Here is a 26301-nt window from a genome sequence, read left to right on the forward strand (position 1 = left end):
TATAATTACATTTATTTGATATTTTACTTCTTTAATCCAAGAGACAAAAATCTGTGTATGTAAATATATATGTATAATCATATACATTAGTAATAAGTTTTGCACAAGTACCTCTAATGTTCAAAAAGAAGTTTCTTAAAATGCAATCATTGAGTCGTAAATACAAAATCGGCAGTGTTTATATGTGATTTTTTATATTTAAAGATTTACAGTGAAAATTTTTCATAAGAGAACGAAGCATTATACAACTTTCGTATAAGATCACATATTGTCCCTTATACTTACATGTACTTAATATGCGTATATTTAAACAAGTATATTGTTACAAATGTAAGAATTTACTGAGATATAACGAACAATATTTCCGACTTCAATTTTACATTGACTTTGATTATAGTTTTAATTTATTGTAATTTGAGAAAGTCATGGTTATACAAAACCAATTATACTTTAAGAAAATCTTTTATAACAATTATAACTTTATATGTATAACTAAACAGTTTTAAATTTTTTTAAAAAGCGGTTCTTGTTTTTACATAATTTCTGGACAGAGTACTGATATAAACATTGTTAACGAGATAAAAATGTAAAACAAAAAAAAAGATGATTGCTTTGTTGCTTTTCACTTCGATTTAAATGCTTCGTGGAATCTCGATGTATTGCAGAGATAGACTGTGATACGTTTTGGGAGTTTTTAGTCTTCGAGAGCCGTTTCGAGAGTGAGATTACATTTCGTGTTATACGACATGCACGAACGATATACATGACGCTTGTATATGTATTATATGGTTTGAGTGGAGCAAGAGAACATATGTAAGAGTTTAAAAGCATTTAAGAGATGTCAAAAGATGGTTTGAAAATTTTAGAAATTAATTTAGAAATTTAGGCGCAAAATATAAACAAACCTTCCTTTTGAAATTACAAGTTTTTCTCTTTAATTTAATTTTTTGAAATTGAATTTTTAAAAACCAGACAAAATTTCGTAAATTTTTCGAGCATCTGATGAATTTTCTTTACTCCTCATATTTTCTAAACGTCTGAAAAGACAAGATCTACAATCTAGTACCTTTTGATATTTCAAACGTTTTTCCGTTTTAAATGCTCTTTGTTTATGCATGTAAAAACAAATCTAACGAGTGTGAGAGTAATTATAAGAACGATACGCGCGCGTGCATGCATGTTACTTAAATGACGGTACTCGCTATATAGCTTCTAAGCAAAGTATAAGTTATATTGGTTGACAATGTTATTAAAGAAAAAAATATATATATATATGTATAAATGAAAAAAAAAAAAAACGCTGTGTATATAAATATATATGCTTATATGTAGATAAGCTCGAAAACGCACGTTACAGGTGCTTTCGGCAAAATTATATAAGTGAAGAACCAGTGCGCATATTGTTATAAATGCAAGAGAAACATTCATATAAAAAACTATACATTGTATACTCTGAAATATAAAAAAATAAATAAATAAATACATACATATATTACATACATATGGATATTATAAGTAAGCGTACGCACGTATTACACATACAATACGCACATATTATACACGCATTATATATACACACACACACATACACGCACGCATGCATACAAACATATATACATACGCGCGTGTGCGCGTGCACGCATACACACTCGTGTTATAACTGTATTGGTATATGTATGAAAATATAATAAAGCAAAGAGTGAGTTATGTTTATCGGAATATTTTGTCGTACGCTAATTTATTTTGTGCAAGAATTATATCTATATTAGTTTCAACAATTTAATACATGCAATATAAATATATCACCACAATACGACACAATGTGTCGTGTGGAATTGCAATCACTACATGAACAAAAAATGATAAAATATAATTTTTAGAATTTACTTAGATTTACATAGATTTTTTTGTCTTATTAAAAAAAAAAGTAAATTTCTCCATTTTACATATTTCTGAAAAATCGGCAAAAGTTTTTACCTGTGTACGTGTCTTATTTGTTTTTTTCTCTTGTTTATTACTTATAGAAATAATTAAACTCTATCGAGATGTACAATTGTCGCATAAAGTTTTTCAATTTTTTGTGTAAAACGTGAGAGTTGATGAGAATGAATCATGTGTTTCGTGCAAAAAGCACGCTAACTTGCGTGAAAAGTAAATTTAGACATAAAGGTAACTTTAGAAATAATAACCGCTCGCAAAAAAAATATTAATCAATTAATCAATGTATACACACACATGTTTATGTCATACATACAGGTTGGTATCGTGGTAAACTAGTAAGAATTTTTCTAAGTAGAGTAGCTTTTTAAATGTCAAAGTTGCCTTGGTCTTTCCTTAATGAAACATACCATATATTTTTTAATTTTCATATGCAATAAAACAAATATACAATCATGTAAGTATTTTATATATATATATATATACGTGTATAACCATTATCATGAAGTGCCCTTGACCGTATTCCTTTTTGTGGACGAAATTAGTTTTACTAGTGGAGAACATCTCAAACTTTCTAGTGCAACCTAACAGTCGTATAAAAAATTATGGAAAAAATAATGAAGCAATAGAATTAAATCGTTATATCTAAATAAAAATATCTCAAAAACATAGTTGTTAACTTTACTGTTAAGATAAGACAAAACAAAACCTTATATTTTTTATATAGAATAAAAAGGAAATTATTTTCATATATTTTGTAGGTGTAGAAAATATTTGTATATAAACTTTCTCAATAATTTAATGATATTAACTGTTCTGTCAAATAATGAGACATTGCAATGTTATTATAAATAACAACAAATTATTTTATTCTATGTGTAGTAAGGTATATGTATTAGGATCTCAATCACATAAAACTAGATACGATAGAATAAAGTTGAAGATTATTCAAATTTGAAAAAAAAAAAACGCGTAGATGCGTATGTCAAATGTTTATGTTTCGAAATTGAACATTAATAATTTTTTGTTGATGAAATCGAAGTTTCGTATAATACATATAATGTAACATATATAATGTGTTTTATAAAAAGAACACAAGATCTATATCTAATAAAACTGCTGCTAAATCTATAAACGCGAGTATTCTCTTGAACACACGTGCGCACACATGTGTCTCGTGCGTAAGTTTTGCATTTTTAAATCAGAAAAAAAAAACAAAAAAAAAAAAAAAAAAACAAGATATAATCTCTGCAAAGGAAAATATACAGAGAGATATAAAGAGAGGAAGAGAGAATGAGAAAAAGAAGAAGGAAAGGAGAGCGACGGAGATGGAAGAGAGAGAAAATGTATATAAGAGAGCGTAGCTAAAAAATAAATAGACTGATGCGGGAATCGAACGAAGTAGGCTTCTTCACCAAGAGTCCGGAACAACGGAGACGCCCGGAAACGCCCGAAGCGCGCCGAGGACGCGACTGACGATCCGCGCAAGCGACCAATCGAGCGGTTCTCGGTCGAGTCTGTTAGGTCGGCGCGAAGTGGTCAAGGATAGGCAAAGTTGCTTTTCTCAATTATACGGATACACGTCTTCGTCGTTTTGCGAAATTACCGATTCGACTCGTTTAAGCTGATCTCGCACAATTGCATGTCATCGTTGCGGTCGGTGGAACGCGAAACCCGTAGTGGAAGAACACCCCGATGAGTGTCAAGACAGCGAGGGAGACGACGGGAAGGCCAGGCCTCTTCGTACGTGCGCTTCGCGGTCGTCGTGCATTATCGCGATCGCTGTCACACCGTCATCGGGTCACGATCAGCACCGGAGTTGGCGACTGTGCCACGCCGTTTCCTGTTGTATGCATGCCAAAGGCGAAGGTAAAGGTGCCTCGCGATTGAATACGGCGCTCGTTTGGTGGTGTTGGCTCGAGGGAAGAGAGAGCGCACCACACACACGGAAAGGCAAAGGACCAAGGGCTTTGCGACACGGGGAAAAAGAAAAATCTGACAGCGCGCGGAAACATCTCCCGAGAGAAATAACGAGAGAGATAATAAAGAGATAAAGCGCGAAAAAGAGGTGGAATGCGATAAAGAGAAAAGGAGCAAGAAGTGCGATTTCCGTTCTATGGATATGAGCAGCGCGCTCTGTGGAGAGGAATTAGGTTGGCCGAGACCGCGAAACGGTAAAAGAGGCCACTGGTAGAAACGTCAATTCAACCACGTCTGACAAATTGGGGCAGGGGAGAGAGATCTTTTGGATCTCTCTTTTTTTGTTTTTATTTTCCCACGTTATTATCTGTATTTTTTTTCGATTTTGATGGTAGTGGCGGTGCGGTCGCAACGATTGGGTGACCGCACGTATTTTAAAATCATATCAATCGAAATTACACACTCATGAATCAAGATTACGCACTCGGAATCATATGGGTCGGTACGGTCTCGATCGGAATCACATCCGTCAAAATCAGCTGGTCTGAGTGTTCGCACTGATACGTCAGATTCGAACGCGCGAGGATGATAAAAATCGAGATCTGCGAAGCCACGGGGCTTCGCGCGACCGAGAATCAACGAAGATTCTCACAAGAAGAACCATTACTATATCCGTACGTTCAGGTGAGTGTAGGTGAGACGGGCCTGGGTCGTACGTCCACGAGGCCGAGAACGTCGAACCCAGTTTGGAATGAATCTTTCGTGTACTCCGGAAATCATTCGGGAATATTGAACTTGACCGTCTTTCACGACATGGTGCTACAACCGGATTATTTTATTGCTAACTGCAACATTTCCTTCGAAGGTCTGACCAAACAACGTGATACCGACGTTTGGGTGAGTTATTTTTTGTATAGTTTAATAAACAAAAATCAAAAGTCGTATAAACTGCTATACATTTATATTTCAATCTCTCGAGTAGATTACTAGAATATTTAAACTTTTATTAGTTGATCTTTTTTTATTGTTGCGGAAATAGTTGAATGTGTTAAGAGAAACTTATTACGTAAAGTAAAATTCGATTTTTTTTTCAGAGCATAAGATTATAAAATTAAAATTTATAAAATTTGACTAAACCATTTTACTAAATTTAATTAAAATTTTACTACAATTTAATTAGAGAGTTTATGCAATTTATTTGGAGAGTTTTACCGCTAATTGATTTCAACAACCAGTATTTGCAACATGCGTTTTTGCAAGCTTAGCTCACCACTTGACTATTTCGTACTATAAATTATTTTTGAAGAATTAAATTAATTTTCTGACATAGAAAGGCTTTTTAATCAGAATCTGAATATTATATTATGTCAATTAAAAATCATAGAAAACTTTTATAATGGTCCGCACAATAATTGAATTTCGAATTTGATATTTCAGTGAATTGTGTGACATTTAGATACTCTTGTTTTGAAATTTATCAATAATCTGTTTAATTAATTTAAGAGTAATATAGTAACATAATAAGTTAATAATAAGTTTAATTAATTTAAAAGTAATATAGTAATATATCTTCAGATTTGATACTTTCGCGGTCTGTTAAAAGAATTTCTGAAAATGATTTTTCGAATTTGATCCACGTTAGTGGATCATTTTTATATTTATACTAAGTATCAGGTTGCTGTTGAACCCCAATAAGGTGAATTGAAATGTTCGCGAAACGTCAATGTAAAAAACCACCAACGTCGTTCAAACTCGAAAACCATTTTCAGAAATGTTCGGATACTTTGATATAAAGCAAAATAAGCTTAATAAAAGTTTTAAAAGTTTTTAAAAGTATCGGGTTTCTCTTACGAGAAAAATCATTGAGTTTATGGTCATCCAGTAAACTCCGAAAATTTATATGGGTTTATAAATTTATTTTCATTGCTCTGAAAACTATCAGTATTAAAATAATCTCAGCGTTGTATATCAATTATTATTCAAATCAATCATTATTTGCGCAACAATGTTACTTCTCAAATGTGTTTTTAGTTTTTTACACATAGAGTAATGAAAGTTAATCAATGTACACAAAACGAAGCACATAATTACGTTATCTCAAATATAATTATAAGCAGTTATTATAGATATGTTGTATAAGTGCTATAAAAAATTTGCGTTTTATTGCATACTCATGAATGAGAGAGAGAGAGAAAGAGAAAGAATGTGTGTGTATATATATATATATGTATGTGTACTGACATATAAAAAAATAATAATAGAATATACGTGACACACAAATGAATATTTAGGCAATTTTTTTGCACATATTCTATATTAAAATATGACATTAATATTCTTTTATTATTTTTAATCTACTTATTAACAATTGATTTAAAAACTGTTTCAGATTGATCTGGAACCTCAGGGAAAATTGAGAGTGAAAATGATATTCGATTATGTAGCAGAAAGTAAGAAAATCACATCTTACTATTTGATGCATATATATGATGTAATACATTTTTTATTCGATACATTAGATACGCCACTAAGTAGCGGATTGGGTGGCAATGGTGAAGGCACAGTCAGCAGTGAACGAGTATTTAAAGAGAGAGGTTTCGGTGGTAGAAGATATGCAGTGCGACGGAAAATACATCAAGTGAACGGACACAAATTTATGGCTACTTTTCTGAAGCAACCAACATTTTGTTCGCATTGTCATGATTTTATATGGTATGTTTGCTTATGTATGCCTTATTGCTTCGTGTATATCGCTTAAGGTCTCATGCAAAAGTATTTTTTGATGCTATCTTTGGACATGCTACATTATTTCGAAGTATTTGAAAAATGGGAGCATGCTTGAAATTTGGTATTTACCTCTGTTTACAGTTAGATTTTCCGAAAGAAAAGTATATAGCATTTTCAAAACTTTATCTAACACTGCACATCAAATTGATCGGTAATTTAAAAAAAAAAAAAAAAAAAACAACAAAAAAACAAAATGTTTCATTGATTTTTTCTTATAATTTTTTCGGTAATTTTTAAGAAAAGATACATTACGTGTGATTAACATTAGATTATGCCTAGGATTGAATTTTTACGATAATAATGTAATTATCTTAAACATCAACGAAAATGTTCCGTGATTGATGGTATACAATCAAAAAGTCCTGGAAACAAACACACACACAAAAGCTGAAACTGTAGAAAGTTTTTTAATTTTAAATGTTTACAAAACTTTACTTCATGCTGTACCCCGAAGATTTTGCAGGATGTAACTCATATTTTGAATCAGTTTCATAGTTTCTCAAGTACAGAGTTTCTGAAATATTTCACTTAAAGAGTATATAATAATTAATGGTAATAAATGATACAATAAGTATTTTCTCTAATTAGTAAAACTGTTGAAACTCCTTATAGTGAGAGAGGCAAAAGATAACTTAAAAAATTAACATATTGTTGTTGTTAAAACTACAACTTTAAATAATATTGGAAAACAATTATTTATATAATTCTATTTGTGCACATGTTTTTATGAATACTAAGTACTTTGCATCACATGGCGTTTCGAATGCGTGGTCTAAAATTGTAAAGTTCCGCGTCGGTTTGCAACCTTTGCGCAAAGCACGTTATATAGCTCAATGAAATGCTATTCTTGTTTATGAACATTGTTGACTTATTGATTATTATACTTTAAATTAAATTATCCAAGAAACTACAAGAGACCGTCCTTTAATTTAAAGTGCAGATTGTGCAGAAATAGATATATGTTAAGGTCAAAATTATTTATATTGTATAAATTCTTTTAAACATAGATAAAATAAAGGCTTTTGTGTTGTTTAAAAATACTTTGCAAACAAAACTTTGTATGAAAAAAATATTCTATATTCTTGGAGCATGGCTTTCGGGTTGGGGTCACGTATTGGGCCGTTTTTTATATCGACGTTTCGTAAACATTTTAATTCACACACACTTCAGGGTGAAGACTCTTAAACATTATTTAAGAACATTTTCTCTACTTTTTTTTTCTTCAACGGGTTGCATGCTTGAATGCATAATACTTCCTTTCGCGGGACTACGTACGTTAAACATTCTGCTAAGTTCGTTTTAAAAATATATTTAGGTGCTAGAACGTTTGAGATAATAATAATTTTAATGAACATATCTAATATTTACAAATATATTATAGCTAATCAGAGTAAAATGGGTTTGGTATCGTCAATGATCTTCTTGTTGTTTTGCATCAATTGCAAAAAAATCTTTTCAATGAAAAATTTAAGGTAGATAATGACTAAGTACAATTTAAGGAAGCAAACGTATGTGCTTAGAAGGGATCATGAGGATACGATGTGACGTGTTTTGTCTGTTGTATTTCAGGGGCTTGGGCAAACAGGGCTATCAGTGTCAAGGTGAGAAGACACACTGTTATTAACAGATTATAATTACGTATCCGCTTGCCGCACCCTTATATATGAATGTCTTCTAATTAGCAGTGTATATGTGGTGTGCGACTTTTGTCGTTTTGTGATAAGAAGATTCACGAAACTTTATATTATTAATTGAAATATTTATTTATTTATTCAACAACTTATTTTTTAATGCTTTACTTTTTAACCCGTAACGCCTTGCGGCCCAATCTCTGTGTGCACTTTTAGTTCATGAATATACTTTCACAGAAATTACTATGGAATTATAATTCATGATAAAACACGTGTGTGCTACACGCACATGTGTGTGTACTACATTACTTGCTATTTATGACATTGATCCCTGCAGGACTTTGGCATTGATCCTTATCACGATGTAACTGGATCTCTTCTGGAATTATTTTATTCGCTTCGATACAACGTATATGGCCACATAGAAGTGTTTTGGTTTATTGCATGTTCTTGACAAATTTCCTTTTCTTTTGTTTACCGACTTATAAAGTCAAATGGAAAAAAAACCTTCGAACACAGCGTTTTAGAACTGTGCGTTAATCCATTTTTGATACTGAAGCTTCTGCTGATTTCATGCCGAGGTAATGTTGAGTAATGTCAACCTAGTCCCAATTTTAGTTTTATACGCTTATAATGTTATTGTAAATAATTTTTGGGTATACGTCTAATCACGCATGCAATCAGCTTTGGATATGCAATATTTGATGTTTTGATTTACCGGTAATCACATAGTTTCAAAAAAAGATTTGTCATAATATTGTTTCAGTATGTACTTGTGTGGTCCACAAAAGATGTCACAAGTTTGTGATAACCAAGTGTCCAGGAATGAGAAAATTAGTAAGTTTATTCGAACTTTCTTTACAATGACATAATATGTTTTCTATTTTTTGACCAATTACTTATTATTAATAATTACTATTAATTATTATTAATAAAAAAAAAATATATATATATAATAGATAATTATTATTTATATATATATTTAATAAATAATTAATGAACCAAATGTAAACAATGTTTAAGTTATTTTAACAGGCATTTAATGTGCACTTTTAGGGTGGACAAACCGCGTTAAAATCAAGTAAAGAAACAGATGGTCCACGCTTCAGTATAGATGTGCCACATCGTTTTGTTCTTCATACATACAAAAGATTTACATTTTGTGACCATTGTGGATCCTTGTTGTATGGTTTTGTCAAACAGGGTCTACAATGCGAAGGTCAGTAAATCAATTTGTACGTGATTTATTTTCAATTAATTTTTATCGTGTAAGATTGTTAATCTGTTTTATATTTTTTACTGCAGTTTGTAACATGAACATTCATAAACGATGCCTAAGGAATGTACCAAACAGTTGTGGTGTCGATACCAAAGCTATGGGCGATATTTTGCAAACGATAAATATATCCGCCGACAAGAAATCCAAACCTTTAAAAATTACAGAAAGTCACGATGGACCATCTACGTCTACTACATCATGTACAAACACATCATCCACGACTGGATTACAGGCAAACCAAAGAACATCACAATCAATGAACATCTGTGAAAACGCAGTACCTGTTAACGGCAGTGAACTAAGAAAATTCGGTATTGACGATTTTAATTTTATCAAAGTGCTCGGTAAAGGTAGTTTCGGTAAAGTGATGCTTGTGGAACGAAAGAGTAACCCCGACGAAGTTTATGCCGTGAAAATTTTGAAAAAAAGCGTTATTATTCAAGACGATGATGTAGAGTGCACAATGACGGAAAAGAGAATTTTAGCTCTAGCAGCGAAACATCCTTTTTTAACAGCCATCCATAGTTGCTTCCAAACCACTGACCGACTTTTCTTTGTTATGGAATATGTGAATGGAGGTAAAAATCCATAATTTTTCATGAAACAATAAAACATTCTTTCTTTCTGATATTTTATGTTATCTTACAATATTATTTATTTCAGGTGATCTAATGTTTCATATACAAAAAGCACAAAAATTTGACGAAGATAGAGCGCGTTTCTATTCAGCAGAAGTCACCCTTGCGCTTCAGTTCCTACACAAACATCACGTTTTATATCGTGATTTAAAACTGGATAATATATTATTAGATTCGGAAGGACACATTAAATTAGCAGACTTTGGAATGTGTAAAGAAAATGTAATTGAGGGAGAAACGACAACATCGACATTTTGCGGTACACCGGATTATATAGCTCCAGAAATACTTCAAGAATTGCCATATGGTGCAAGCGTTGACTGGTGGGCTTTGGGTGTTTTGTTGTATGAAATGTTGGCTGGACAGCCACCTTTTGAAGCCGAGAACGAAGACGACCTATTCGAATCGATATTACGAGATGAAGCACTATATCCTGGATGGATCTCGCAAGAAGGAGTATCCATTTTGAAAGGTTTTATGACTAAAAATCCTGCCAAGCGATTAGGTTGTGTGGCAGCCAATGGTGGTGATAATGCTATAAAAGTCCATCCATTTTTCTACAAGAAGATAGATTGGGAAGCACTCGAAGCGCGAAGAGTGCAACCACCAGTTAAACCTGAAATTGTGAGTTTGATACTGCTTCTATTATAATAAATAATAACGTGACGATTATTTATAAGACTCGATTGTTTTTTTTTTTTTTTTTCACAATTTTTAGAAAAATGAAAAAGATGCTTCGAACTTCGATAAAGACTTCACACAGGAGCCTCCTGTATTAACACCAATGGAAGATGATGGATATATAAATCAAGATGAGTTTCGAGATTTTTCTATGGTCAATAAGGATTTTAATCCAACCAGATTTTAAGCGATAAACGGTGATAATTATTCTGGAGGAAAAATGAAGTCAGATATCGTGCTAACACTTCCCACTTAACAAGACAAACGCCATTTTATAACGTCGTATTATTAAGTGGAAAATATTAAAACGATATCAATTTCATTAGACATTAGAGATGACATATTTCTTGTTATCTTGGTTACTTCCTCGTTTTGTTCTTCCTCTTTTCCAATTAAACTATTTTTTAAATCATTTCTTTATAAGAAAATCATGTACAAAATGAAATCAAATTTGAAAATGTCATAATATTTGCTTTTTAAAAGTACCGCGATCTTTCGATGATATTAATTTAAGTAGGGATATATATTCAAATTTTATAGCCACAAATTCTGATCTTTCAGGTATACATAACGGCTTAAGATGCCTAAATGTCTGATTTAGATTTTATGTTGCCAGACGCTACGCTCTTGGCACTGGCAAAGAGTGAGTGACAGTGTGATAGTATGCAAGTAATCGAATGAATGAGACAAATTGTATGTGTGCGTCTTTCCTTCGATACGATTTGCTCATTTCTGGCAATACAATTTGTTTGTTTTCATGTTGCATAGTCAGACTGCAACAAATTATGTCGAAGGTAAAACTCAGCAGAATACCCAGCTCGCTATACTTGATGTATTTTCTATACTGCTGGGTTATCTAGATTGTGTATCTATATCGGTGTGTCTAGAATTACAATGTACATGTGCAATCAACATGCTTTAATCCATGAAAGAGAAGTTACGTTACGGTCGCCTCATGGACATAGTGCGAAATGTCTCTCTCTTTAGATTTAGATGCGTATAAAATATATATATATATATATATATATGTATGTATATATATATATATATATATTTATATATAGTACATTTCCAACGCACATTGCATATCGGTTCTCTCTCATTTCCCGCATTAATATATTTATTATTATCGTAATTGTGTGCTTGTACCATGTAAACTTAATGTTCATTACGCTCAGGCTTGATGAAAGAATATCATGATTTATACCGTCCTTAATACACCAATATGATACGTCTTTGCCGCAATGCTTTTTTCAGTTTTTTCATTAGTATTGTGGTAAGTTTTTTAAAAATACTCAAAATTATTTACTTGTCTCTGTTCAAGTAATACAATAATTCTCACATCAAATTAAATGATATTCTAACATCACGTCTTGGAAGATCATTGAGAGACATGGTGACAAGTTTATTTGTTATTTAATCATATTTTTTTACTAATTTTTGTGAATTACAAACTAAATTAAGTTTTTAAAAAAGTAATGAGGTGACCCTCGAACGCTTGTAGAAATTCAAGTATATAAATTACAAGTTTCTTTGAGGACATTTGTTAAACATTTTTATTTTCAAAGCTACATATACAAATTTCTATTCAAAGTTATTGAAATGTTACTTGTATATCAAAATCTTTTGAACTTTGTTAAAAACACATTGTAATTTTGTAATATATGACATATATATATACATATATATATATATGTATAAATATAAACATTATCGCTATATGTATATGTATATATGTGTATATATAATCACAAATATAACAATAATGTTAATTCTTAATGTTATTTCTCGATGTTAAATGTTACCATTCTTTAATGTTAATTCTAACTATTAATTCAATGTTAAATAGTTAATATTCTTCAATGTTAATTCAATGTGTTAAACACAAAATAAATTAAAATAATATATAAAACATTTTATAGATGTCGATATTAACTCTCCCAAAATATACGTTGTTTTTTCACAGATAAACTATTTTGCCTATCATTCGTGAAAATTTTACTAATTTAAAAATTGTTTATTATATTTGTTGAAATTAATTTAAAAAACATTTAAATACCAAGAAATTTATTAAAAATTGTTATATATATTTATTGAAATCAGTAAAAAACTTATATAAAACATGGAAACCTCCAACTTGTTGATTTGCAAAAATACTTCCGTAATCTGCAATCTAGATCGCTAAAGGATATTTGTTTATTCTAATTTTCGCAACACTGTGCACCGTGCAGACACTGTGCTATACATACAAATAAGGTTATGTTCACTCAGGGATACGTTCCAAAATCCTACTTTGGTTACTAAAATGCTATATTTTACGTCACGTGTACTATAGTTTTTGGTTACCAACGTAAGATTTTGGAACGTACTCCAGTAAGTACACGGCATGCACGGTAGTGGAACGGCAGCGAGAAAAACGCAAAGAAAACTTGACGAAAACAAATCATTTTGAAGTATGAAAACGAGTTACTTCGTTACTTGACTTCGTTATTGTAGACTTGAATTATGCAGAACTCTGATGTAATTGCAAATATTATGTGAGAAAGAGAGTGGATATAATTTTATATGTTTAAACCAAAATATGAAAATTTATGAATTTGTATTTTCTTGAGTTTAGAGAAAGAAGTTTGTATAAATCTTCTATTAATATTTGAAATGTAAGATGAAATTCAGTCTTCAGAACTATTTGAAACAACTTTGCAAATTACAACATTTACAATATTCATGGCTCCACACAGTGGTATGTATTGTAATTTATATTTTTGCATATATGTATATTATTTTATAAATTTAATTCTTTACTAGTTATGTTCTTTTTTGTAATGTATAGCCTGCGACAGTATCAAGACAAAATGTGACTAATGTAAAACTATGTGTTCCTGAGCCAGAATATAATATAGCTTTTCTATGCAATCCTGAAAATCGTGATGTAATTTCAAATAATATCAAAAGGAGAAAAGGTGTTGGAGATATTGACAAAGTTCTTGAATATTTTGGCAAACCTGAAAAGCAAAAATTACTTTTGCAAGAATTAAACAAAATACCAAACTGTACACATCCTTCAATAATTGAATATGGCGATAAACCAAAACTATTGAAAGAATGTGGCAAGAAACCAGAATTTGACTTTGAGCCTAAAGAATTCACTGAACTTGTCACTAATCTGAAAGCAATAAGAACACATGCTTTGGGCCCTGTTGCTGGACAGAGAAGTTATATGCTCTTGGGTGATTTGGCAGATCTAGAAGAAGCATTAATTCAATATACGGTTAAAGAATTAATGAAAGAAGGATTTAAACTGTTGTCTGTTCCTGATATTCTTCCAACTAAAGTTATAGAAAGATGTGGTTTAATAGTAGATGGTGACCGAACTCTTGTATATAATTTGGATTCTTATTATGGTGATGATTATAGTTTATCAGGAACAGCAGAAATGGCATTGGCTGCCAAGTTGATAAATACCACACTTTCCTATGACATGTTACCATTAAAATTAGCTTCGGTTAGTCGATGCTATCGTGCAGAGACTTCGAGTATACTAGATGAAAGAGGAATATACAGGTAAAATATTATTTAAAAAGATATTTTCATGTGCGAACCAATTCTATAAAAAAAAAAGTTATTCTATCTCATTTATGTTTACACAGAGTTCATCAGTTTACAAAAGTAGAAATGTTTATTTGTTCTGAGCCATCTCAATCCGAGGCATTATTTCAAGATCTCCAAAATGTACAGCAGCAATTGTTCTCTTCGTTGGGATTGCATTTTCATATAATGGATATGCCACCATCTGACTTGGGTTCACCTGCTTATAGGTATAGTATGAATGAGATAATATAACTATATTTAATGTTCTATTTTCTATAATATAAATTACTTTCTAAGAATTTTACTAGAGTTTTTTTAACGTAAAGTGTTTTGTTTAAGTTTGCTTTTTCATACATACATACATATGTGTGTATAAAAATTTATACACACTCTATTCGCATTATCTCACATTAACACATTGTGTATTTGTTTCAGAAAATGTGACATAGAAGGATGGATGCCTGGAAGAAAGTTGTATGGTGAATTATCTAGTTGTAGTAACTGCACGGATTATCAATCACGGCGTCTTAATATTAAATATAAGACAAAAGATGGGGAGACGGTTCACGTACACACGTTAAATGGAACTGCGTGTGCAATACCTCGCATGTTGATTGCTTTGTGTGAAACTTATCAAACAAAACATCATCGTATCACTGTGCCGGAAAAGTTAGTTCCTCTTATGAAGAGTAAAACGCTTATTAAGAAACAAGAAATAGCAGACACGAGACTTTTCAAGTACAAACCGAAATTAAAAGTGTAAATAAACTTATAAAAAAAATAAAGCTTACGACGCATGTGTTTCTTATGCCAAATCGCACCGAAGAGCCAGAAACCAATTATGGTTTGAAAAGAAAAAAATAACTTGTCAGTTCATTATGATGTTTGCATGCAGCATAAAAAAAAAGCATCGTGTGCCATAAGATCAAGTTTTTGTGTGTCTTTTCTAATTTCATGATTTTAATGCAGTAGTAACAAATATCCAGATATCTGAAAGAATATCTTGATAGTCCAGCCTATTACACAAGGAAATTTTTAAAGTCAACAAAACATTGAATACTAAACATCACCTGTCAGTATATTTTCTATAAACTAGTACAATAGTTTTATACAAAGAAAGATAGGGATCCGAAAATTGTACGTACAGGGATAAAGATTGTTTTTCATACAATTTCTTTGTTATTCTATGTATATTTTGTAGGAGTTATAAAAATGTAACACAAAATATTTTTTCTTAAAGTAATGCAATTTAAAGACATTGCAAATTCACAGTTGTTCCACACTGATTGGATGTTAGTTCTTATTGACAATTTAAAAAATGTTCTATTCTCTCTGAAGTACCTAATTCATTGTGGAGTAATCTAACATTGACTGAAGTTTTATTTTATTTATATTGTATAATTTTATGGCGCGATCCTTGATTTCTTTTCCGATTGATATTGAATTGTTGACTCGTTTCGTTTTTGCAACTATATTGTTCTTCATTACTGGCATTAAATATATAGTCTGTGAAAAAAATGTCTTAAAATGCACAATTTTACACACAAAGATGTGTGAAAACTTACTTAAATAGGTTTTCTTTTTTTTTCTTTTTTTCTTTTCTTTTTTTTTTTTTTAATCTTCCTCTTCTCCAGATTCTGACTCTTCTTCAGCATTTTGCAGCCATTCTACAAATTGTTTCATTTGGTCTAAAAAGAGCATTTTTCCTTTGACTGAATGACCTTCTTTGTACCACTTTAATATTATTTCTTCTGATACAACATCCGCTAAAATTTACATAAATTGGTTATATTTTTGTTTTATATGATGTTTTTAATATAGTATATAAAAAAATTATGATTTTATTGTTATCGATAATTGTATAACGTGTATATATATATATATATATATATATTTTTACATACTTTTATAAAAGAGTAAAACGATCTTCTGGAAGACTTTCATAAAATTCATGTTGTCATAACAAAATTCCTGGACCTTGAGGATGAGTGCGAGCTCAGATCTGGCAGTGGTTGTAAAAGCACCAAACAGTGAAGTATAAATTTTTAAATGTTTTAACGCTTGTTCGGCAACTAACTCTTCTTTCTTGTTCCATTCGGCTTGACCCATTACAACAACCCAAATCTATAAATATAATATTAATTAATATTAATATTAACAAATAATATTAATTAGTATATCTAAAACTCTATCTTGTTTCAAAGCTTTATTTAAGTTAAACCGAGAACAAATATTACCAATCCGATAACTTCATGTTCCGGAATGCCATTCCTTTGTGCCATTTCTTTGAGATCTAATATGATGTCTTTCATCGGTCTATTCTCGGCTAATTGATCTAAAAGAAGTTGCTGCAAATCTCGTTTTGCTTCCTGACTGGCTTGAGCCTTATGTAATTTTACGATATCAGCCAAACCTACTGCTTCAAATACAGCTCGAAAATGCTCTTCTGTTCTCTTATTCGGTGGTACAAACTCCATCAATCTGAAATATATATACAAAAGTTGAATAAACAAGGAAATCGATAAAAATAAGACTCTTTATTTTATAACACAAATTACATAATATTAATCATATGAACAAAATTTAACTTTACCTTCCTTCAATGCCTCCTTTTTTCAGAGCTGTCATTAAACTAGATAAACCTTTCTCTTGTTTCCAAGTAACAAAAACTTCCAATAGAAAGTCTAATGCCAAGTTGTCCTTGACAAGATGCTCATTGATAAGAACCGAGAGTACCGTAGGTGGTACAGAACCATTAGAGATCCATAAGGCTGTCATTCTAGCTAATTTAATACGTTCTTTAGGTGAAAATCCTTTCATGAAAACCAATACTTTCTTCATCTCTTCTTCAAACATTTTTTCCAAATATTTGTAACGTCGCATAAGTTTAATAAAGACCTATTTATTTCAACATACACATGTTACATATATGTATAAATATTTTATAGAAATATTCTAAAATAATAAGAGCAATTGAAATGTGAGATTATATATATATATATCATATCTCAGATTTTACCTGTTCAAAATTTCTCATAGATTCCATGTCCTCTGGCTGCTCAAAAACACATGCACTGGTCTTAACCGGTTTGTCACCATCTTGAGCTATAGATCCGCCAGGAACCAAGAGGCCCCCAGCAATTAAAATATCAAATAGAGCTTCCCCATATCGGCGGTAATCTAATTTGGAACCAGCAGTATCCAGATATTTAGATATTGCTTCTAAGTCGTTACCAGCCTTTTCCAATCCAAGAAGAACCGCATCTCGAAACCCTGTTGGATCATACTTTTCTCTTTCATCTGTAATCAACAGAAAAGAATAGCAATTTGATTAATTTGATAATCTTAATTAATATACTCAGTTCTATGTAATAAATGATAATAAATTATACATAGTATTTTTACCTCTTTTTCTGGTCTTTATTCGCTGACCTGATAATATTGGTTTTTCTATTTTTTGACTCATACAATACTCTTCTAAACAGAATAAAACATATAGTTATAACACAATAATAATAATATAAACATCAAAGAAACAAGGCTATCAAACGGTATGTACTAAAAGACTTCTCTAAATTAGTATATCAAGGATGCAAATAAATTGCAAAATATTGCAAAACTTCTTGTCATAGGTTAATTGTTATCTTGAAACAAGATAAAGTTTGTGAGCAAATTCACTAGAATACCTCCAATCTCATCAGAAAAACTAATGAATTTGCTTTCTACTGTTACATTTTTACCTTAATTTGCAATACACGTATATTGTTCGTGTGTGTGTGCGTGCGTGTATGTGTGTGTGTGTGTGTACGTGTGCATGCACATGTATGAGTATCCATAATATATCTGACAAATATGAAAGAAAAAATGTGCACATTACAGTGCTTTGACTTCGAGCCCCGTGAAACGCAACTTCGGACAAATTCCGTTAAGAGATAATAATTGTCTACGACGTTGCCTTATTATGTGCCGTTACTAATAGGAAATCTGAGTCACACGTGATATACAATGACGGTGGATTACGTATGCAATGCGAACACGGCTGATTCAGAGGTTAAGATCGCGCTTAGTGCATGGAGCATCCGATGTGATAGCAGAGACCACACACTTAAATATCTCAATACCTCGTCGGAGCAACGCGTCTGTTACGATTGAATTTCGATACTTCGCGATTTGTTAATAATTTCTCTCGCACGCACAACGCATTTACTTACTTAGAAGCACGTAAAAATTGTAGAATACCGCCTGCCCGTGCGTGCGTTACCGACGTATGATGCTCAAAAGGATTTTTGTGATTTAGTTCAAGTCGGCCAAATCAAAGATCAGACACGGGAGAAGCAAGGGTCAACGAATTATAGACGAGAAATCGACGAGCGAGACTTTTTTTTTATATATACGCGCCGTGTAGCGGGAGAAAGAGGAAAATGTGTCCTAAAATACATGGGGGGCCAGGTCAACTGTAGCTTCAAGTTAACTTTAATCAGGTCGACGAAAACGCCAATCCAGGATTGGTCAATTCGGTTAATCGGCCTGTGCAATTGGCGAATTCTAACGGAATAATCGATCGATCGCGTTAATTGGAGATGATTGACCTGGGTATCATATTGGTTAAATTCGGCAAATCGAGCAATGTGATTGGACAACCGCGTTGCGTGTCCGACCTACGTTCGCTATTGTTGAGAGCGTCAAGTGGAACCTATATATACTCATGGAAACCGAAAAAGAGGAACGTTAAAACGGGGGGAAAAAAAAAAGATAGAGAGAGAGAGAGAGTTCAACCAATCGTCTTCAACAATTTACGCTTATTAATCTGAGATATTGGGATTTAGATTGGAATTTAGCCAATTGGAACAGTTTCCAAAATTTTGAAGAATTTCTTTTTTTTTTAATTCACTTCTAACCCACAGCAACTTTTCCCAAAACTGGTTCTAAAAACGTGTATGTGCGCACTTGGTGCGCATGTGCGTGAAAAACGGCTCGCGTTGATAACACACAACTGTGGGTGTCCTTGCAGCGAATCGTGCACGTATGTATCAGCAGATTGTAGATACGCCCTGGCCTGCGCTGCGGCCCGTCCGCAGGCACCCGCAATTTGTGGACGACTGTCACGGGATGAGTGTGGTCGCGTTCTCAGGAAAATTCAATGAGACATCATCATCCGGGACACGGAAGTAATAACAAAGAAGAGTAAATAAAAAGGTTAGCGCGTTTTATAATCGATATTGGCCGACGATAAACGACGTAACGTTAGTTTTATTTGTTTTATCAAAGTCTATAATTATATATTGTGTGTACACACATATATATATATACACTCACACATATGATAACATTCGGAGTTTTCATCCAAAATAGACGGGCCGCGAGGGATTTCTGGCGCTTTGTCCGTGAACGTATCGATCATGACGCACGAGTTAAATGTACACTTATGATAAGTGTTCGCGAAGAAAAACATCTGATTATATAAACGTTCTATCTGGAATGTCCGTTGTATTATTATAGAGGACGAATTCTCTCGCGCTATTCCATTTTCGACGATCTTCTTAATTTTTTTTTGTTTAAATATATACGCGTCGATTGTCCTAAAAATTTATAGTGCGAAGAATGCAATATCTGCTATATATGTGCGCTGTAATATATTATTATTATTAAACTCGGAAAGATAAAGTTGGTCAAATAGCAGACGTCACGATAGGCGCAATTATAAATTGTTGAACTTTGTTCCGTGTACTAATTTAAAAGATTTTAAGTGATTTTGCAACGTCTAAAAGTCTCTTTCAACGTCTGTCCTTCGTATATTTATGCAACGTCACTTAATCGCGTTATTTTTATAAATATAAACACTTTATACTATATATGTATGTTTTTGTAATATATTTTTTATAATGTATATATTTTTACAATATATATTTTATTTTTATAAATATATATCTAATATACCTGTATCTAAATATAACATTATTTTTACAAGAGAAATATGTAAAAAGAAAAAAGGAAAGAGAAAACAAGAGAGTTAAAGAAAGTGAATTGTGTTGCACTGAAAAAACTATTAGAACATGATACACGACGCGTTGTGCAGTTAATCTCTTTAATCTTTTTAACGAGAAACTATTTTAATCAGTTTATAAGTTATTTTTTCCTTCAATAAGTTCTAATATGTAGTAAAATATATTTATTATTATATTGTGCTTTGTGTTAAATATTATTAATATATTTTGATTAAAAATTATGATTTTACTAAATTTTTTCGATAATTATAGCGAATTGCGCGATAAATAATATTAACAAAGTATAATATCAAGATACGTAAAACTGTAATTAATATACAAATCTAAACTAGTCGTAACTTTGAAAGGTTGCAATTAACATTACATCAATATTCTCTCTACGGATGTAATAGAAAATAATGAGAATGAAGACAATGAGTAAAGAATTTGTTTTCTGCAATATGATAGCAGCATATATGTAAACGTAGATACGTATCTATGTATTATGTATACATATATGTAACATGCTCTTATACGCATCATTTTGCTTTCCCACATACATATACAAGCGATGTAATCAATTCGCTCGCTTCTCGTCGATTATGCAAAGTTCCTTGAAACTGTTTGCAAGTAGATTTTTAAACACAACATCGTAGATAATGCTTTACGTAATGTTTACGGTATGTTTTTGCCTTGTTCGTCTTTCAAAAATTGATTTGCATGTACAAATATTGAGTGTACGTGTATTTGCATACATGACAGTTTAGTTTTATGAACTCTATTTTAAATTTTGAAGATAAATATTATAAGGAAAACATTAAAACTTTTGTTGAAAAACAATTGTTTTTATCTATTATTTTGTTCTTTTCTTTTAGAGTTTAGATACTTCTATGTATGTGCAAACAAGAATAATTGTTAAGTATAAGCAAAAAATAAAACTTTGAGTCATACGCTGGATGTACACGTGCGCAATATAATTTTTTAACGTGTAAATTAATATACATAGAAAATTCGAACTGAATAACAATTCTAAAAATTATGTAAAATTCACATACAAGAATTACCATTTCACACACATGTGATGCAAAGGCATCTTTATATGAATTGTTATTTTTATAATTATCCAATTCGTATTTTTTATGTGTATTAATTTACGGTAAGAGAAATGTGCACATACAGCGTATTTTAAAGTTAGTCTATTTCTTGATTAACTTTTCAAAGCAGTGGACAGACTTCAAAAATGACTAGTTCGAGAGACTGGGTCTGTGAGACCCGCGCGACTTGAAGATCTCCGCGAAAAATCAATTTTTTTTTTTTTCACTTTTGTAGTTTTGAATCGACAATTTGGACGATTTTGAGTCAATTGAAACAAAAAAAAAAACATTAAAATAATCTTTAGTAGTTTCGAAGATGTGTATAAGCGTTTAAAAAAACACAAAGTTTTACCAGAGACGCCGATGCGCAATTTTTAAGTAAGTCTGGGAGATCCATGTCTGTTTACGAAAAATGTTTATATTTTTTCATGTAAAATTTAGAAAATTTTTTATATTTTTAATATATTATATTTACATTCTTAATATAATTATATTTTTTATTTATAACGGACAGAATGTTCTGTTTACAAAATATCATGCGAACGAACAAAGAGAATGCAAGAATTCTTCGCTCCGCTGCAGACAATATAACTGTCAGCTCTTTTATAGAACGCTAAGTGTGTTGAATAGAACGTACTTTGAACGTATTTACTATCTGTCTTCTTATCTTTTTATACATCTGGTTATACATTTATCTAATCTATTGCTTTGTCATTTTGTATTATTTTCCTTTATTTATAATAGTTTACTTTCTTATCTATAATACACATACTTTTGAAAGAAAATTAGAAAGATAAAAAGTCACGTGAAACCACTAACTTTTAAAAACGACTCAGATCAGCTCGCAATTTTACACACTTTCTAAACACAAAAAAATTATCTCTGACGGACTTTCGAGGATTTTTGTTTATCCAATGCCTAGTTTTTTGTTCACATACATATCTTTTTTAATTATCTTTTTTATTATAATTTTTTTTATGACGTATACATAATGTAATCATAAATTAAAAAATTAATATTAATTTGTTGGATCATTTTTTATTTATAAGTATGCAAAACAAGTGCGCGATATATATATTATATATATTTTTTTGTACATATATGGGGTATTAAATAAATATTTAATATCTTTCAGCTGTGTGTGTCATTGTGGTACTAAACTTGAAACATAAGTCCGCATAAGAATACATTAGCATTATTTTTGTGCCAAAGATGAATGGGCATGCAGCTCGTTCCGGTGACAGTGGCCAAGCAGTTCTCGAACGCATTCAAGCATCTATGCTGCCAATCGGTACAAAACATACTTCAACATTAACGTCTCCGGTCATACCAGCTCCCTCAATGGAAAAGCAAAATGTGGTAATGTGTATCGTTTGCTCGTGCAAACATTTCTGATGAGAATTAAATTTATATTAACATAAAAACTGATATATATGTAAGTAGAGTAAATATTCTTACATTGCTTATCTATATGCTGCAGGTCAAGCAACAGAAAAAATATACAGAAAAGGAGATTTCGAATGCTCAAAGAGTATGGACGAGTTTGGTGTCCGGTGCGATAGCAGGTGCAATAGCGAAAACCACAATAGCGCCGCTAGATCGCACGAAAATCAATTTTCAAATCTCAAAACAACCCTACTCGGCCAAGGCGGCGGTGAAGTTTATCAGTACGATGATGCGCACCGAAGGATTTTTCAGTCTCTGGCGCGGCAACAGCGCTACTATGGTCAGAATTGTACCGTATTCGGCTGTGCAGTTCGCGGCGCATGAACAGTGGAAGAGAATTCTAAACGTGAAGGGTGCGGGAAGGTATCACGTAAAAACAATCGTGTGAAAAATAAAAAAATAAAAAATGAATTATATGAATTTGAAAAAAAAAAAAAATAATAAATCTCATTAAATTATACAATATTAATAATAAGTGAAGTTACTGTGTGTGCACACACGAAGATTTAATTCTTAAATTTATATTTATATAGCAGTGGATGGGCGAGTTTTCTGGCCGGCGCTCTCGCGGGTGTGACATCACAGACAATGACTTATCCGTTGGATCTAATGCGGGCGAGGATGGCGGTCACCGTGAAGGCCGAGTTTAGATCTCTGCGCCAGGTGTTTTGGCGAATCTACAAGGACGAAGGAATCCTAGCGTATTATCGTGGTTTTACCGCTACTGTCCTGGGCGCTATACCGTATGCTGGCTGCAGCTTTTTCACATACGACATGCTGAGGAATCTACTGTCCGGTAAGTCAATTTATTTATTAATTATAGATATTATTGACGCCCGCCGGCGGTGGCGGTGTTTGCACACACATAACACGTACGCACACACATATATATGCGAAAAAAAAAAAAAAAGAAAAAGACTCGTTAGTTATACGAATGAGTGTGGCTGTTGTATATGATCGTAAAGCAGGGTACCGATGGGGCACGTCGGGAGCACCCTGTTACCCCTGATATTGGGACGGTACTTACTTTAATAGCGACGCGAGACAAGCCCGACCGGCGGCGTATTTCGAAGTGCTGCGTGCTTCATGTTCGATGATGGCTACGTGTCGATGAACAGTGTACACGGTGACTATTCCGGGATTCTCGACCTCCCTCATATGCGGCGGCATTGCTGGAATGGTTGGCCAGACAAGCAGTTACCCACTGGACATTGTGAGACGGAGAATGCAGACTTCGGCGGTCAAGGGACAGCATTATCACACCATCACGTCGACCGTCAAGAAGATTTACACGTAAGCGTAAAAAAATATTATCTAAAAAAAACAACTATCCACATAAGTAATAAATAACTAGTGAATTTTCATACTATCTATATATACTATTATCTCAATATGTCGAATAATTGATAGTTATAAAAAAAAAAAAATTAAAAATTTTATTTTAAATGTTTTTTTTCACATATTGTAAAGGTCTTTTAAAGGAAAACGTGATGTAAATATTTAAAAAAGTAATTTGTTTAATAAATAAACATAAAATATAATTTATATAATACACAAAGTTTTGTAAACTAGTATTTTCAAATTAAATTTTATATTTTATAGGGAAGAAGGAATAATGGCGTTTTATAAAGGCTTAAGTATGAACTGGGTAAAGGGCCCTATCGCAGTTGGAATCAGTTTTGCCACGCACGACGCAATACGAGACACACTGAGGAAACTAATTAGCGAAGATACATAGAAGTAATAGAGATTTTCTAATGCTAGAAAACTGGCTCTATATACTCACAGAGTAATAATTGTATAATTTTTTGATCAGTTAGGCAGATCACTTTAATTACGGTTAAATATGTCAACATAAACTTTCTCAGAATGAAAAGCAAAAGATAAACTTATATAACACAAAGTGTCGTTAATAATAACAAAAAATAGTTATTTTGTGAGGGCATTTCTCCAAAAAAGACAATTGGGGATAATTAGTACAAATTGTTAAATATTATGTAAATATTGTTATTCTAAAAATTCTATTTACAGAAACATAATGTTTGGAAACAATATATATGTATACATACTATTTGTATACATATTGCACACACACACACACACACATACGTGCGCGCGCGTGCATGTGTGTGTGTGTTTACATATATGCACATATAAAACTTTGACATGTGTGTATATGTTGTCTGCTGCTAATATGCAAATGTAACTTTTGGCTTGCCTCAATCTTGTTCTTTGAAATTATGTTTTTAATACAATTGTTTGTAAAAATACGATATTTTAAAATATGATGTTTATAGAAATACATATATGACTTGTGTGTCTTACTTGTTTTAAGCTCTGTATAAGAAGAATAAGAAGATATATTTTGCATCTGAAACGTGTGTATAATCGAAAATACAAAACTCTTAAGACATGTTTTTACTTTGAAGAGATAACAATACTCAAGAAAAAATGTGTTTCAATTGTAAGATCATGTAAAATACAGATATATATTGTACAGTTTTGAGATAAGTTACGTTTCAAATATATATTGAAACATTCATTATACAAGCTTTACACAATTATTATAGCGTTAGAATCAATCGATTATAATAATAAAAATAATCGATTAATTTCTGACACGCTGCAATATTTTGTTTTTTTTTGTTTTTTTTTGTTTTTTTTTGTTTTTTTTTTAGAGTGATTGTGCGATTGATAGTGACAATAAAAGCTTAGAAACATTCGCAACACGTCTAGCACGTTGCTGTATAAACTTATGTCACACAATTTATAATGACAATATAATAGAGACAAGAATCCATATTACAACTTGTCAAATGTTATAAAAACGTACATATTTTGTTTGCATTACATATATATAACTTTTAAATTTGAATATTTTCCAAATATTTTGTGTAAATTTTTTAAATATTATATCAAATTTATGTTAAAATTTTATAATTTATTGCAATTAAATGAAGGAAGATAAAGTGAAGTATCGTGCAAAGAGAAATCAACTTCGTTCGATACAAATGAAAAGCTGTTACCTTCCCTCTTTTTGAAGCTGTTTATACAACTTGAACAGAATTATTAATAAATATTTCTCCTCTCTTGTTATACTACTTGGTATATATATAATTTATCTAATTGGATTTTTCTTATGAAAAAACGTCCAAAATTACTGTCAATTATATAACATCATATATTGTAAAAAGTTAGTTTATTCTTATTGTATTGTATATCTTATTTGTAATACTTGTAATTGGTTAATGAAATTTATTAGCAAATATATAAATTTTATATACAGTAAAATTAGTTTTTATTTTAATCTATATA

At 31.6% G+C, this 26301-nt stretch overlaps 4 protein-coding genes across 6 annotated transcripts; 3 read left to right on the plus strand and 1 right to left on the minus strand.

The window, feature by feature from the left end:
* Positions 1 to 3420: 3420 nt before the first annotated feature.
* LOC109854089 (calcium-independent protein kinase C) lies at positions 3421 to 12548 on the plus strand. Of its 3 annotated transcripts, XM_020426847.1 has the most exons (9): positions 3421 to 4755; positions 6248 to 6308; positions 6378 to 6570; positions 8215 to 8246; positions 9043 to 9113; positions 9333 to 9495; positions 9582 to 10133; positions 10219 to 10817; positions 10912 to 12548. In XM_020426847.1, the coding sequence occupies exons 1-9, from the start codon at positions 4444 to 4446 to the stop codon at positions 11059 to 11061; spliced, it is 2133 nt and encodes a 710-aa protein (XP_020282436.1). In that variant the 5' UTR covers positions 3421 to 4443; the 3' UTR covers positions 11062 to 12548. The 3 variants fall into 3 exon arrangements, with proteins under 3 accessions (XP_020282436.1, XP_020282437.1, XP_020282438.1); XM_020426848.1 differs by lacking the exons at positions 3421 to 4755; positions 6248 to 6308; positions 8215 to 8246 and having other exon boundaries at positions 6469 to 6570; XM_020426849.1 differs by lacking the exons at positions 3421 to 4755; positions 6248 to 6308; positions 6378 to 6570; positions 8215 to 8246 and adding an exon at positions 8646 to 8857.
* A 611-nt stretch (positions 12549 to 13159) lies between these two features.
* On the plus strand, positions 13160 to 15970 carry LOC109854102 (serine--tRNA ligase, mitochondrial). The gene is made up of 5 exons (XM_020426880.1): positions 13160 to 13411; positions 13492 to 13614; positions 13705 to 14435; positions 14522 to 14689; positions 14898 to 15970. Exons 2-5 carry the CDS (start codon positions 13537 to 13539, stop codon positions 15223 to 15225), a joined length of 1305 nt encoding a protein of 434 aa, XP_020282469.1. The 5' UTR covers positions 13160 to 13411; positions 13492 to 13536; the 3' UTR covers positions 15226 to 15970.
* Positions 15520 to 18881, minus strand: LOC109854103 (protein krasavietz). The gene is made up of 7 exons (XM_020426881.1): positions 18674 to 18881; positions 17868 to 17939; positions 17482 to 17762; positions 17056 to 17360; positions 16700 to 16943; positions 16367 to 16586; positions 15520 to 16228 (listed from the first exon to the last, which is right to left on the minus strand). Exons 2-7 carry the CDS (start codon positions 17926 to 17928, stop codon positions 16077 to 16079), a joined length of 1263 nt encoding a protein of 420 aa, XP_020282470.1. The 5' UTR covers positions 17929 to 17939; positions 18674 to 18881; the 3' UTR covers positions 15520 to 16076.
* A 606-nt stretch (positions 18882 to 19487) lies between these two features.
* Positions 19488 to 25039, plus strand: LOC109854109 (mitochondrial coenzyme A transporter SLC25A42). Its single transcript, XM_020426894.1, has 6 exons — positions 19488 to 19658; positions 22753 to 22899; positions 23021 to 23349; positions 23520 to 23782; positions 24105 to 24279; positions 24589 to 25039. The coding sequence occupies exons 2-6, from the start codon at positions 22753 to 22755 to the stop codon at positions 24722 to 24724; spliced, it is 1050 nt and encodes a 349-aa protein (XP_020282483.1). The 5' UTR covers positions 19488 to 19658; the 3' UTR covers positions 24725 to 25039.
* The last annotated feature ends 1262 nt before the right edge of the window (positions 25040 to 26301 follow it).

This window comes from Pseudomyrmex gracilis, unplaced genomic scaffold, assembly GCF_002006095.1.
Source record: "Pseudomyrmex gracilis isolate BER0280 unplaced genomic scaffold, ASM200609v1 scaffold_59, whole genome shotgun sequence".
Classification (NCBI taxonomy): Eukaryota; Metazoa; Arthropoda; class Insecta; order Hymenoptera; family Formicidae; genus Pseudomyrmex; species Pseudomyrmex gracilis.